Source organism: Martes martes (genome assembly GCF_963455335.1).
Source record: "Martes martes genome assembly, chromosome: 16".
NCBI classification, from domain to species: domain Eukaryota; kingdom Metazoa; phylum Chordata; class Mammalia; order Carnivora; family Mustelidae; genus Martes; species Martes martes.
The window spans coordinates 48,703,833-48,717,976 of record NC_137904.1 but is presented as its reverse complement, the minus strand read 5'-3'; the positions used below and the strand labels follow the sequence as shown (position 1 = coordinate 48,717,976).

The 14,144-nt window shown below is 38.8% G+C and overlaps 1 protein-coding gene across 3 annotated transcripts in view; it reads left to right on the top strand.

Moving 5' to 3' along the window:
- KANSL1 (KAT8 regulatory NSL complex subunit 1) overlaps positions 1–14,144 on the top strand; it is a 178,628-nt gene that overhangs the window by 33,853 nt on the left and 130,631 nt on the right. For all 3 annotated transcript variants that reach the window (XM_080827379.1, XM_080827380.1, XM_080827378.1), the window contains exon 2: positions 9,838–11,209. In XM_080827379.1, the coding sequence (XP_080683505.1) occupies positions 9,921–11,209 (1,289 nt within the window). In that variant the 5' untranslated portion in view covers positions 9,838–9,920. The remainder of the gene's footprint in view (positions 1–9,837; positions 11,210–14,144) is intronic.

Here is a 14,144-nt window from a genome sequence, read left to right as displayed (position 1 = left end):
GATTCTTGAAGTAGCTGTGTGAGGGATGCTGGACCCTACTTATTCTTTAGGTTTCAACTAAGAATTGCCTCCTGTGGGAAGCCTTTTATGACTACTGACTCAGCTTGTGTGAGGGCCTGTTAATGTGGTTCCCTGGGATTTCCTGATCACTTGGTAGTGTCTGTCTAGAGTGGTCCTTGTCATTCTTGTAGGCACTTAGTGTAGTGATTTGGCTGTTGTAGGCATTTTCATAAAATGCTTATTGGAGATCATCAGTTGGTGTTTCCTCACTGACTTTCATCTGAAGACTAATATTCAAAGTCCGGTGTCCAGCAATTAAGGCCCTTCCAGTTTAAACCTAGCCTTCAGCTAGTTAGGATAGTAGTTGAAAGCTTTAGATCTAGAGATTTGAATTGGAATCTTCCTTCAGGAGCCCTAGTAGTTGTTTGATCTTGGGCACATTACTTAACTTTTGAGCATAACCTCATCTATAAAATGAGAATAAGAGTACTTTTTAATGTTGTGAGGATTAAATGAGAGCATATGTATAAAACAGTACAGTGACATAGTAAAAGGTCAGTTAATGTTAGTGAACAGCAGTTGTAGTAATAACTTATCCTCCAGTCAGATCTGTGTTTCCCTTAGTAATTATAAACCCAAACCGTATTCAGTTAAAAGAAACCATGTTGGCATGGGAACATGTTAGGAACTAGGGTGGTGTGCAGCCCCCATTAGTTCATTGTATGATAAAAATTTTGCCTCCTATTCCATAACAAAACATTTGTTTCCACGTAAAAGAAGTACTTTCCGGTGTGTCCCATTATGTAGCTTTCAGTACTTTATCAGAGATCACTACAAAGCTGCATTCCTCCTCTCTCCCTCTTCTTGAGAAGCTGTACATGTACCACTTGGTTCATACAAGGTGTTCTGTGGATCATCTCTCAAATCCTTTCCCATTATTTCGAGTGTGTTAGTTTCTTGGTTAGAATTTTCTCATCTTTCTCTCCGCATAGCAAAGTGTTGTCTTTTGACCACTCTAGCCCAGTCAGTAAGTACCCATAGTGCTTACTGTGTTCCAAGCTTTAGATGAAGTTAGTGAGCATGCAGAAGAAGGGTGTAAGGAACTTTGTCATCGTGGAAATAGAATTCATAAATTGACAGTTGGGGAACATTCAGATAATTTGAATTGAGTGATGTTGACTTTAAGTGCATTGTACAATTTAAGCAGGAAGAGAGTGATGTGAATCTGAACAATCTGGAAAAGGTTTTGTGGAAATGCCATAGTATTGAAGTATTATTATATGTGCTGCCGAAGCGAGCACTGTAGTATTGAAGTATTAATTAAATATTGGCCTAAAGGTTAGAAGGGTCTTCCAGGTGGAAGCCGCAGCATAGGCAAAGTTTATGGAGCTGGGAATCTGGGCGAGTACTAGGTCCGCTTGACCGGATCCACTTGTTGTGATACTGTATTAAATTTAATCTTGGAGAATTTGGACTCCTGAGAAAGGCTTGAGGAGCTATTCCAGGGTAGAGAAGTGAGGTAATAAAAATGTATGCACTGGTTTGAAGAACCGAGGCTGTCAGGAAGTTGTTAGCATAATTTAGGAGAGTGTTAATGAGGCCCCAGACTGGGTTTGGGTTGATAAGGTTAGGAATGGAAAGGGTATACCACCAGAATAGCCTTATGAGAAATAAATGAAGGGATTTCATCACGAAGGAAAAAGAGTCTTCTGTCTTTAGGGGCCTTCCCATTTTGTTCGTGTCATTTATTTGGCCCTCCTGCAAACTTTAGCCCCTTCCAACTTCTGTATTTCAGCTTGGAGGAAGCGTGGCTGATTGTGCTGTGGTGGCCACCCTAGTTTCCCTCCTTGCTGCACCTTGTCTGGAATTGCAGCAGCTTCATCTATGCTCTTCGCCTTTTTACTTCCTTATAATCCATCCTGCCCGCCTGGTCTCAAAAGCACAGTTCCTATGTGTCACTCCCTATTTGAAAAACCTTTAATGACATTCTGCTGCCTTTAAATGTGAGTAAAGCCTGGCTATTCAAGGTTGTCCATTAATGATCGCTTCAGACTGCCTTTCCACTTTTTTCTGTACTGTTTCCTCCATTAAAATATGCTTCATATTTCAAGCAAATTGATCCTTTCTTTTTTTTTTTTTTTTTTTTTTTTTTTTTTAAATTGATCCTTTCTTTTAGCTTCCAGGATGTCCTATGTTTTCCCACAGCCTTGCCTTTTCCCATGCCGTTTCCTTTCACTGGAATGTCACATTACCATTCTCTTGCCTTAGCCTTTTGCATGATGACATTTTAGCTAATTTTTAAGCTTCAGTTGAAATTGTGACAACCTCATGGATCCTTCCCTAACCATCTTTCCTGCTCCTGTTTATTTGTGCAGATTAATGAGGTAATGGTGGGGAAGAGGCTAATAGAAGCTGCATTATGGGCAAACTTTTCTTTCCCATCTGGTTTGTGCTTCTGTTTCCAGTGAAAGTGTGGTTTGTTGGCCAGCCAAATCGCCAGACCCCTCCCCTTGGGTCTCTGCAGCTTATCAGCATTTTTGCAGAGTGGGTGCTGCTGGATTGTTCTTGTAATCCTGGCGTCCTGTCTTGGGAACTCTAAAGGAATCAGGCAAGGTTTTCATTTGTAGATGTGGAGTTAGTTCTGACTTGTGGTATTTGGGGCAACTGGATATGTTTTGCTTTCTAGAAAGAAAACATTTATGTGGACAATGGTTTAAAAAAAGTACGTCTATGTGTATGTATAAAGTCTGTGTCTAGGCAGTGGTTTTCTATTGGAACATGTGATTTTGCCCCCTAGGGGACATTTGACATGTCTGGAGGCAATTTTGGTTGTCATAACCGGTGGAAGGGTGCTGCTGGCATCTAGTGGGTGGAGCCAGGGATGCTGCTAACTGTCTGACATCACACAGGAGAAGCCCTTCCCCCACCACAAAAAATTACTTGGCACAAGATGGCAATAGTGCTGGGGTTGAGAAACTGCCCTAGGGGTATATTTTTGCTTCCCAGCTGCTATTTGTGTTAGGTGGAAGTTTTTCCTTGGACCTGTATTTCAGTTTAGACCAACAGAATCATAAGCAGGAAGAGACCCTGAAGGTCACATAGTTGAACTTTATCCCAACTTGTATCCCTCAGGACACTGCAAGATAATAATAGGTGTAATGGGGGGAAACTGTTCATTCAGTTTGATAAAGGCAAATATTTAAGTATTCAGTCTGATGAGGTGCATTGTAAATCTCCGTCAGGACATTTTTTCTCAAATGTGTTTTCCTGCTGAACCCATTTTACATCTTCCAGTTCCCAAAATACTTCCTTGGACATGGGGGGGAAACATGAGTACCTAGCTCAGTCTTCTATAGCCCTTTTTTTGGGGGTCTCTTCAGACTTACTGCAGGATCTGAATTAATGTCAGTGACAGCAGGTACATTAGCTCATCTGTATTTATGTGTCAGGTTGTGGTTTATTATATGAACTAAAAATTGGGATATTTTAGGTTTCTTTATTCTGAATGTACAGTACAACTTTATTGTCTGTCCCCACTAATAAATTGGAAGTTATAATCCCATGCTGAAACCTATTGCCCAGGTTGTTATGAGGATTAATAAGTTAATTATAGCTTCTAATGCTTTGTATTCTTTGGAGAAAGGTTATCATAAGCTGTTTTTGTAAAACTGCTTAAGTTTGAGAGTCTTTTTCTGCTTTAGGTTGTTGAAGAGTGAAGCTTTTGGGTTTCAGGTGGGATGGGAATCATTGCTTTCCTGAACATTTTGCTCAGTATGTTAACTTTATGAAAGTTACTGTGGCATTTTGCCTTACTCACATTTTTTGGTTAAGAATGTGTATTATTTTCTTTTTGCTGCTTTTCCTTTTATTATGCAAGTAATACATACTTAATGGTGGGGACATTATATATACTAGAAAACAAAAGACAAAAGAATCTTACGATCTGCTTTCTTTAAACAAAAATGAGCCAGTAGTATGAATTTTGTTTTTTGTAACACCTTTTTATTTTTTCATTTAACAGTAGAGCAAGCACTTTTTCAAGTCGGTAAATATAGTTCTATATTGTTGTTATTATGATTGCATAGTATCCCATTGTATGGCTATTGCATAACTTAAGCAAATTGTTGGACATTTGGTTTGCTTTCTTTTTATTATAAGCAACATCATGAAGTATTAAAAGTAGCTCTAGGGGTGCCTGGGTGGCTCAGTTGGTTAGGCGTCCAACTCTTGATTTTGGCTCAGGTCATGATCTCAGGGTTGTGAGATCACACCCTGCCTGGGGCTCCACCCTGGGCATGCAACCTGCTTAGGATTTTCTCTCTCCTGCTCCCTCTGCCTTTCCACCCCCCACTTGTGCTCTCCACCCACCTCCCCAAAAAGTAAATCTAAACATATAGCAAAAATCAAGAAAAGTTCTAAGCTTTGGTAATTTATGGCAGTTGCAGCTAATATCAAGTGCTGACTGGATTTGCCATGTCCATTTTTATGTGCATGGGTCCTCAAGTACAGTGATGTTTTAGGGAACTATTTGCTTTATGTTTTTCTTGTGCATTAAAAAGTCTTACTGAAATTTATTCCTTTTAAATTTGCTTTTTGTTGGTAGGTTATAATAATAGTGCAAATAATGGGTGTTTGTGTCTGGCACTAGGCTAAGTATTTGAAAGTATTTTATTTAATCATCAAGCAGCCTTGTGTGGTAGGCTGTGTCATTTGTAGATGAGGAAATTGAGGAACACCATCAATAATTTAAATGAGGGTAGAGCTAGAATGTGAAGCTGGACCTGTTCCCCTTACTTACAGAGTGAGTGCCTTTGGGGGTAATATTGAATCTCGGCATAGTAGTTCAAGTCAGGAAAGGGGAAGGATGAAGATTTCAATCTTTTTTTTTTTTTTTTTTTTAAACACAGTTGTTTTGATACAGAAAGATAAGGATATAGGGGTTAGGAATGGAATTCCTTCTGAAGAGGTTGCTTTTCCCCTTCTTTCCTTTTCACCCTCCCTGCTTACTTAGATGATTGTTTTAGTAACTGCTCTTTCCAGTGCATCCTGTGGGGATATGGAGACCAAGGAGAGCGTGTGTAAACAAAATAAACTCTGCCTTTGAGATGTACATGATTAATGTCAAGTTCACAGGTGTACTTTCAGAGGGTCAGAGAAATCTTTAGAGTTGGGATTTGAGCCAGCAGATTTTTAAGTTGTGAACTTTAAGGAATTGTATAATTCTAAAATAACTTTGGAACGTCTACTGCTTAAGTACCTTCTGTGGTGTGATGTTAATTATGACCCTTTTTATGTCTGCTGGTGAGCCTGGGTTTTCCTGAGTAAGTTTTGTGTAAGCTATGTAACATCTTTGTCCTTGCCTGGGCCCCTGTGGGGAGATTGTTTCCTGCCATGGCTGAGACTTACTGCAGAGCTCTGGGTTAGTAGAGTACAAGTACTCACAAGTACTCTTCTCACAGGTTGTATTGATCATCTTATACTGATAACATGCCTTCCTTCTTTGCTATTATCAACTGTGTATTGATGTCCTTTCAAAAGAGGAGACATTCTTGATGGGAAAGACCTGATAGTGATTTTTTATGGGAGAAAATCCTTTGCATGTTATAAACCTAACTCAGTGTATTTTTGAACAAATAACGTGAACATTGGTTCACTTGCTATTTGGTCTGTAGCACAACTGTTTATACTATATTAGGAATTATTACTAAATTTAAAATCAAATAGGGAAAATGGACATAGAACAGTTTGTGACACATAGAATGCAATATGCCAGAAAAGTCCCTAAGGATAAAGCTCTTTTTAACCCCCAGAAGATCTAGTTATTTCATAGGGTGTTTATTAAAATACAATCTTAGGACAAGAAAGTTTTGGTAAATTACTTAGAGAAATAGACATATTTGACTTTTAAGTGTGCTGGTATTTGTATAGATGGTTTTCTCAGTCATTTGCTTAAATATTTCAATAGTAGTAATTTGAATTGTCATACTTTAAAGAATGTTAGTGTATTCCTCTAGGGCCTGTTTTCCCGTGTTGGTATTGATCTAGAGATAAAAAATGTTTGACTAAATTGGAAGTTTCTCTTCTTTTTTTTGATTGGGGAGGAGGTTGGATTAGTTCAGTGATACGCAAATTTTTTGGTTTCAGGGCCCTTTTTTATGCTTAGAAAATGTTGAGAACCACAAAGAGCTTTCTTGGGTTATCAATAGTTGCTGTATTAGAAACTTAGAGAAATTTTAAAAATAATTATTTACTGATTTTAAAATGACAGACCTATTACATATTATGAAAAATAACTTTCTACCAGAGCAGAAAAATTTAGTGAATGGTATTTCATATTTTTGCAAAACTCTTTAATGTCTGGCTTCATAGAAAACAGGTTCTCATATCTGCTTCAGCATACATTCTATTGTGATAGGTTGAAGTACATAGAGAAAATCTGGCATCACACAGATAGGTAGTTGAAAAATAGAGGAATATTTTAACAGCCTTTTTAGATAAATGTGGGTATTCTTTGGCACTACACCCATACTTGACAATTAGTAATTTCATAAAGGTTAGTTGCACTGCGGAATCAAAAACTGCGTCAGTGAATTTTTTTGTATTGTTACATTAAAACCCATTGGTTTGTTTTGCATTTGCTTTTACCTTTGCGTGAGTTTCCAACATACATTGGTCATTTGATCATTCACTTGAGTTATGCAGATCTCCCAGATGTTGACACATACCATTACATGGTACCAAAAATTTCACATTCACTGATAATTAGAAGTAATCTGTTTAATTGGAAATAAGCTTTTTAAGTATTGGGAAAATGTTCGAGCTTGTGGTAGGTAGATACAAGTTTCCAAAATACTTATTTTTGCTTGAAAACTCAGATTTTATCATAGGCAACAAACATCAGTGGTTTTCCTTGAAGTGACAGGTTCACTTTGTTCATTTTTGAGAAAATATCTGCTAACTATTCAAGTCTGAATAACCATAGTTTGTCAGTTGTTCTGCCAAGTAAAAATAGTGTTCTCTGAAAAATGCTTCCAGTTCAGCTTGCAAATCAGTTGTATAATGCTTTCTCTCAGACTTCTTAAAGTGCAAAAGTTGCTTTACATATACTTTTCTATTTAAAAATGTATACTCAAAGTATGTACTCAGGATTGGAGATTTAAATAATACTCATAATTTCATCAAAGACATTGTTAGATGGAATGAGGTTTTGGTTTTGTTTTGTTGTTTTTTTTTTTTTAACTGTAAATGAGTAGAGCATACAGTGACCAATGACTGTTAGTACATTTCGGTGCCTCTGCCTTGATTTATGTGACTGTACCCACAGTTTGGCTCAGCCTTGTTTTTGCACCCTAAATGCAAACTTCTGTGCAGTAAGAGACAAATGATGTTTTACTATTAGTATGAAAATAGCTTTGGTCTTGTGGACCCCTGAAACGCAAGCTCCTAAGAGGTTTGTAGACCATGCTTTAAGTATAAGCGGCTTTTAACCTCTATGTTTATAGCAGCATTATTTGCAATAGCCAAGATACAGAAGCAGCCCAAGTGTTCATTGACTGATGAATGGGCCAAATCCATTCATATATGCGGCATGTATATACCATGGAATATTCAGCCACAAAAAGACAAATCTTGCCATTGCAACAACATGGATAAGAGCTAGGGAGTATAATGCAAACAAAATAAGTCCATCAGAGAAAGACAAATACCATATGAATTCACTCATCTGTGGAATTTAGGAAACAGGACAAATTAAGCAAAGGGGAAAAAACAAGAGACAAATCAAGAAACACTTTTTTTTTTTTTTAAAGATTTTATTTATGACAGAGATAGCAAGAGAAGAAACACAAGCTCAGGGGTGCTGGAAAGGGAGAATCAGTCTCCTGGCTGAGCAGGGAGCCCGATGACTTGAGCTGAAGGTAGTCACTTAATTGACTGAGCCATTGAGGCGCCCCAAGAAACACTCTTTCTTTCTTTTTTTTTTTTTTTAAAGATTTTACTTATTTATTTGATAGAGAGCGAGATCACAAGTAGGCAGAGAGGCAGGCAGAGAGTGGGAAGCAGGCTCCCTGCTGAGCAGAGAGCCCGATGTGGGGCTTGATCCCAGGACCCTGAGATCATGATCCCAGCTGAAGGCAGAGGCCCAACCCACTGAGCCACCCAGGCACCACCAAGAAACACTCTTAATTATAAAGAACAAGTTGATGGTTATCAGATGGGAGGTGGATGGGGGGGATGGGGGATGGGTAAATAGTTGATAGGGATTAAGGAGGGCACCTGTTGTAATAGGCACTGAGTGATGTATGGAATTGTTGAATCACCATATTGTATACCTAAAACTAATATAACATTGTGTTAACTACACTGGAATTAAAAACAACTTAAAAAGTAGTTGGCTTAGCTCTTTATATAAATTTCCTTTTGCTCTCAGACCAGATAAGTCCAAGGTGATACAGAAGAGGCAAATGACTGAGGTTTTTAGCTTGGGCTACTAAATGCAAGCAGTGCCATTACCTGAGATGATAAAACAGGGTGAAGAGTGTATTGGAAGAGGAGAGTGAATTTTGAGTTTCAGGGAGCTAGAGGATCATGGGGGTGGGAATGTCAGTTTGTGAAGCTCAGCAATTTTTCTTGAGTGTTAGGAGGCCTTCCTATACCAGGTGGTTATGACCAGGGAAGTGAGTTGAGAGAGAAGAGGGCAGAAGGGACCTTGGTGTCAAGGACATCAGGAAAGGAGGATTTCAAGAAAAATGAGGTGATCAGCACTACCTAATGCTTCAGAGAAGTCCCATAGAATGGGGATTGAGACTTGACCAGTTGGATTTGATAATGAGATTACTAGTGAGTGCCCTTTGCCAGAGCAGTAGGATTAGAAGCCAGATGATGAGTAAAGAGTGCAGAGGCAGCTGTTTATATTATCCTTTCGAGAAGTTTTTGGGTAAAGGGGGTGCCTGGCTAGCTCAGAGGAGCATATGACTTGTTCTTGGGGTCATGAGTTGAGCCTCACATTGGATGTAGAGATTAATTAAATAAACTTAAAAAGTTTTGGGGTAAAGGAAAAGAAATGTGTTGGGCAATTTCAGAGGTGGGCTGTACTTGAAGACAGTGAAGAGAAATTGGATAAAGCAAAAATACAGGTGTTATACAGTTTGTAGGGTGAGCCGTCTTTCAGAGAAGTGAGAAGCTGATGAATGCTGGATTCTCTGGCTAGAGAAATGCGCAGATCTATTTAGCGTACAAGCTTTTTGGTAGGAATGGGGAGTGCCTTGCTAATTCTTTTCTGTTTAATTGCTAAGTGTTTGGTTTGATACATTTGCTTTGTTTTATTCTTAAAGATTGATTTATTTTAGAGCGTGAGAGTGAGAGCCTATGGACAGGGTTGGGGCAGAGGGAGAGAAGAGAAGGATGCGGGGCTTGATCCCACGACTGTGAGATTGTGACCTGAGCTGAAATCAAGAGTCAGATACTCAACCCACTGAGGCACCCAGGCGTCCCAATACATTTGCTTTAAATCCACTAATTTCAAGAAGTTTTATAGTGAATTTTTTTTTTATGCAGTTGATTAACAGTCTGATTCCTTCGGAATGGAACTTCTGTTTTGGCTATTTTCAATCTTTGATAGCAAGTGGCAAAGAAGAAGGGTGGAATTCTTTCTCTGTATAAGGATTGTCAACCCCTCCCCCCATATTTGAGTGTTCGGGTACCCAGAATAGTCGTAGTGTTTTTCTTTCTGGAGGCAGATTTTGGATTATAGCCTCAAGTTGTGTTTGTATTAAAAGATGTGAGTGTTTTTCTAATGTGCATATATTTCTAACTTCCTTTTCTTTTTTTCTCTTTTAGTCTGTTCTCTGGGGAGGCAGTAAGGGGCCGAGGAGCTGGCCTCGGCACCGGGAGAGGCTGGACTTCCTGTCTCTCTGTGCTGAATGGCTGCGATGGCGCCCGCTCTCACTGACGCAGCAGCTGAAGCACACCATATCCGGTTCAAACTGGCTCCCCCATCCTCCACTTTGTCCCCTGGCAGTGCCGAAAATAACGGCAACGCCAACATCCTTATTGCTGCCAACGGAACCAAAAGAAAAGCCATTGCTGCAGAGGATCCCAGTCTAGACTTCCGAAATAATCCTACCAAGGAAGATTTGGGAAAGCTGCAACCACTGGTGGCATCTTATCTCTGCTCGGATGTAACATCTGTGCCCTCAAAGGAGTCGTTGAAATTGCAAGGTGTCTTCAGCAAGCAGACAGTCCTGAAAGCTCATCCTCTCTTATCTCAGTCCTATGAACTCCGAGCTGAGCTGTTGGGGAGACAGCCAGTTTTGGAGTTTTCCTTAGAAAATCTTAGAACCATGAATACGAGTGGTCAGACAGCTCTGCCACAAGCACCTGTAAATGGGTTGGCTAAGAAATTGACTAAAAGTTCAACACATTCTGATCATGACAATTCCAATCCCCTCAATGGGGGAAAACGAGCTCTCACTTCATCTTCTCTTCAAGGGGGTGAAGTGGTGGCATCTGAATCTGGGGACTTGAAGGGGGGTATGACCAATTGCACTCTTCCACATAGAAGCCTTGATGTAGAACACACAACTATATTTAGCAATAATAGCACTGCAAACAAATCTTCTGTAAATTCCATGGAACAGCCGGCACTTCAAGGAAGCAGTAGATTATCACCTGGCACGGACTCCAGTTCTAACTTGGGGGGTGTCAAGTTAGAGGATAAAAAGTCTCCCCTGTCTTCCATTCTTTTCAGTGCTTTAGATTCTGACACAAGGATAACAGCTTTACTACGGAGGCAGGCTGATATTGAGAGCCGTGCCCGCAGGTTACAGAAGCGCTTACAGGTTGTGCAGGCCAAGCAGGTGGAGAGGCATATACAGCATCAGCTGGGTGGATTTTTAGAGAAAACTTTGAGCAAACTGCCAAACTTGGAATCCTTGAGGCCCCGGAGCCAGTTGATGCTGACTCGAAAGGCTGAAGCTGCATTGAGAAAAGCTGCCAGTGAGACCACCACTTCAGAGGGACTTAGCAATTTCCTGAAAAGCGATTCGATTTCCGAAGAATTGGAGAGATTTACAGCGAGTGGGATAGCCAACTTGAGGTGCAGTGAACGAGCATTTGATTCAGACATTACTGATAGTAGTTCAGGAGGAGAGTCTGATATCGAAGAGGAAGAACTGACAAGAGCTGATCCCGAGCAGCGCCATGTACCCCTGTGAGTAAAACCCATGCATAATGTTGGTCTTGAGAAGTGTTAGGACAAGAGAGGAAGAATTAGCAAATTTCCATCATGGGGAGAATGGGGTTCTTTGTATATAGGTGCCTGTGTTCCATTTGTCTTTTTTCTAATTTTAGGTACGTGGTTGCATATACTTGCTAGTGAAGAAATGAAAGATATTTCTGGCATAGTGTTGTGTTGCTGTAGTTGTTGTTTATTAAGAAAAAACCCAGAAGACATGCTATTTGTAGAACTGTGTACTTCTTTCAGAGTGAAGTTAGATTTCTTTTGAAACTGTATGTAGGGTATATTTTATAAGTCTCTGGCTTGACTTCAGATTCTCTTATTTCTAGTTAAGTGGGGACAGAAATTTAGTTGACTTCGTTAACGTTTCCGGAATTTATAATTACATTCATTCATTCATTCATTCATTCATTCATTTATTTTTAAACATAAGCTCCACCCCTAACATGGGGCTTGAACTCACTCTCCAGGGTTCAGGAATTGTGTGCTCTACTGATTGAGCCAGCCGGGGCCCCATAGTTGCTTTTAGTTTAACTTTCAGCAGAGAATGTACCTAGTTTTCAGTTTTAATACTTGAGGTTTCCTTATATTTTAAGGACTATAAATCAGAAAATGCTTCAGAGTATTTTATAGGTTGCCTCCAAGTACAGTCCACTTTAACAACTTGATTTACTACTTGATTTACTTCCTCAAAGAGCCCATCTTTATCACATTTGAATTTTATTTATTTATTTTTTTTAGTTAAATTTAATGTACTGACGTATTTGGGATAAAATTTTTCTGGTTTTTCCACATCTGTTGTTTTGAGGAAAATTCTGCACAGGCTTTGGCTGGCACTCCAAATTGGCCTGGTGAATCCAGGGGTACTTTACTCATGTCCTTTCCTCTTCTAGTGACTCCTTACAGATAAACAAGGAAGTATAGTATATCTCCTTAAAAATAAAGCAGTCTGCATTTGTCTACTTACGATAAGTGTCAGACATACGAGAGAGGGAAGCACGAGATGTTGGAAAAGAAGGTCAGGGGAGTTGACTAGTAGATCCTCTTTCATTTCCCTTTTTGGGCCAGGGATGTTGCAGGGATGTTGTTAGATTGAAAGTAGGCTGAAATAGGTGGTTATGTTGGGATATTTAATTTTTCCTTGCCTGTAGGAAAAAAGTGACTGAGATTTTCACTGAAGAGTCTGTTGAGACAGCCATGCTTTTAAGCATAAGTAAATCGCCTTTTTCCTCAGTTTTGTTTATATTATTTACATGGACAACTGTGCTTTATCTGAATATGAAGTTTCTATTTCATGGCTTATGTTTCTATTTCAAGGGAAAAGTCTGGATAATTTTGCTGAATTTCTTCCTTGTAGACCTAGTTCATTTTCTTTCATTAGCTTACTGTACTTGAGAGTGCACATCTGTATTCACATCTAAAGCAGATACATTTCAGAGGCTTGGGACTGCTGTTAACATGGTTATCTTTCTTTAAATGGATTCATGACTTAAACCGGCTTGCAAATATTTGTGGCATTATCCCACTAACTTTACTGCATTAGCCACTGCTTTAAAAAAAAAAAAATCTTGGTTAATGTTGAATATTTTGTGTCTTAAGAGTAATTTCATGAAACGTACTGTAGTTGATCCATTTTAAGTTTCATATACTTCTTTTGTATATTTGAGAAAAACTAGACTCTATAAGTTTACAGTTTTCAAGATACTTTGTATTGAAAAACATTTCTAAGTTTTGGTAATGTGGGAAACTGTTCCAATTCAGTGAAATCAAAATACCTCAGTGAGAACTTTTCTTGTTCTCTGGAATAATCTAGTGATTTGAAAAGACTCCTTAGGCTTAGTCCATTCACTCACTACTTAGTTCTGAGCATTCCTATCACGTAATGGTTTGTTGATTGGAAGGTTGTGAAGTGTAAGGACAGCTAAGGGATCACTTTAGGAAACTTGGAATCATTTGAATCCTCTGACAATTAAATCAACTAAACAGCGCTTTAAAAAATTGAGTCTCCAAGTATCAGATCATATTAAAGTAAGGAAATTGGGGCATTAAAAGTACTGTGATGTATATATACTTTTTGCTCGTTATGGTATATAATTAAGTTTAAACTAAAACCACCAATAAAGCACAAGTACTTTAAAGTTTCTGTGGAGCAAGGTCACCAGACTGACTCCTGAGGCTGGTAGTTAGCCAGGTGTTCATTGACCTTCTGAGTGTTTTTATTAAAGGTTTTCAGCAGTTAGCCAGACAGTGAGAACAGAGAGATTACTTTGACTAAAACAGAAGGAAGGGAGGGGGAGTGGAGTGATTCTTTGGACACTGAGAGGCTTTTTCTTTGTGATTTAATAGTTCTTCCCAAATCTCCTAACCACATTTATAATTCTTGAGTCCTAGAATAAGAAGTTAGTTAACTGTTCAGGATCTTGACCCAGCTGGTGAATTTTAGCTTTTTTCCCTAATGTAGCTTAATATTTCACTCCTTTGCTGAAGTACTCCTGCCAAAGATAAAATTGGCTAGATTTAGTCTAGGCAGCCATGCTGAAGATATTTAGCAGAGGAGGCTGTTGAAATGAATTGTTTTTAAATGATGGTGCTTAAATTACAAGTGGATGGTTCTGTGAAAATTACAAGCCTTCACCAAGAATTTGTGTTTTTTTTCTTCTTTCCTTACCTCCACGAGGAAAAACAGTAATCCATTGTAAGTCATAGGCACTTGCTAGCAGTAGTGGAATGATTGACTTTTATGTTGTTGAATTTTTGACAAATTGTATATTTATCATCGTATTATACTTTATAGTTAGTAAATTCTGTATTGCCAGATGAGGTATCTTAAAAAAGTTCTTTCCCTTTTCCTGATTAATTTTTTTGGGTAACTGATTTTATTTAGTTTAAAACCATTGTTATACCTTTT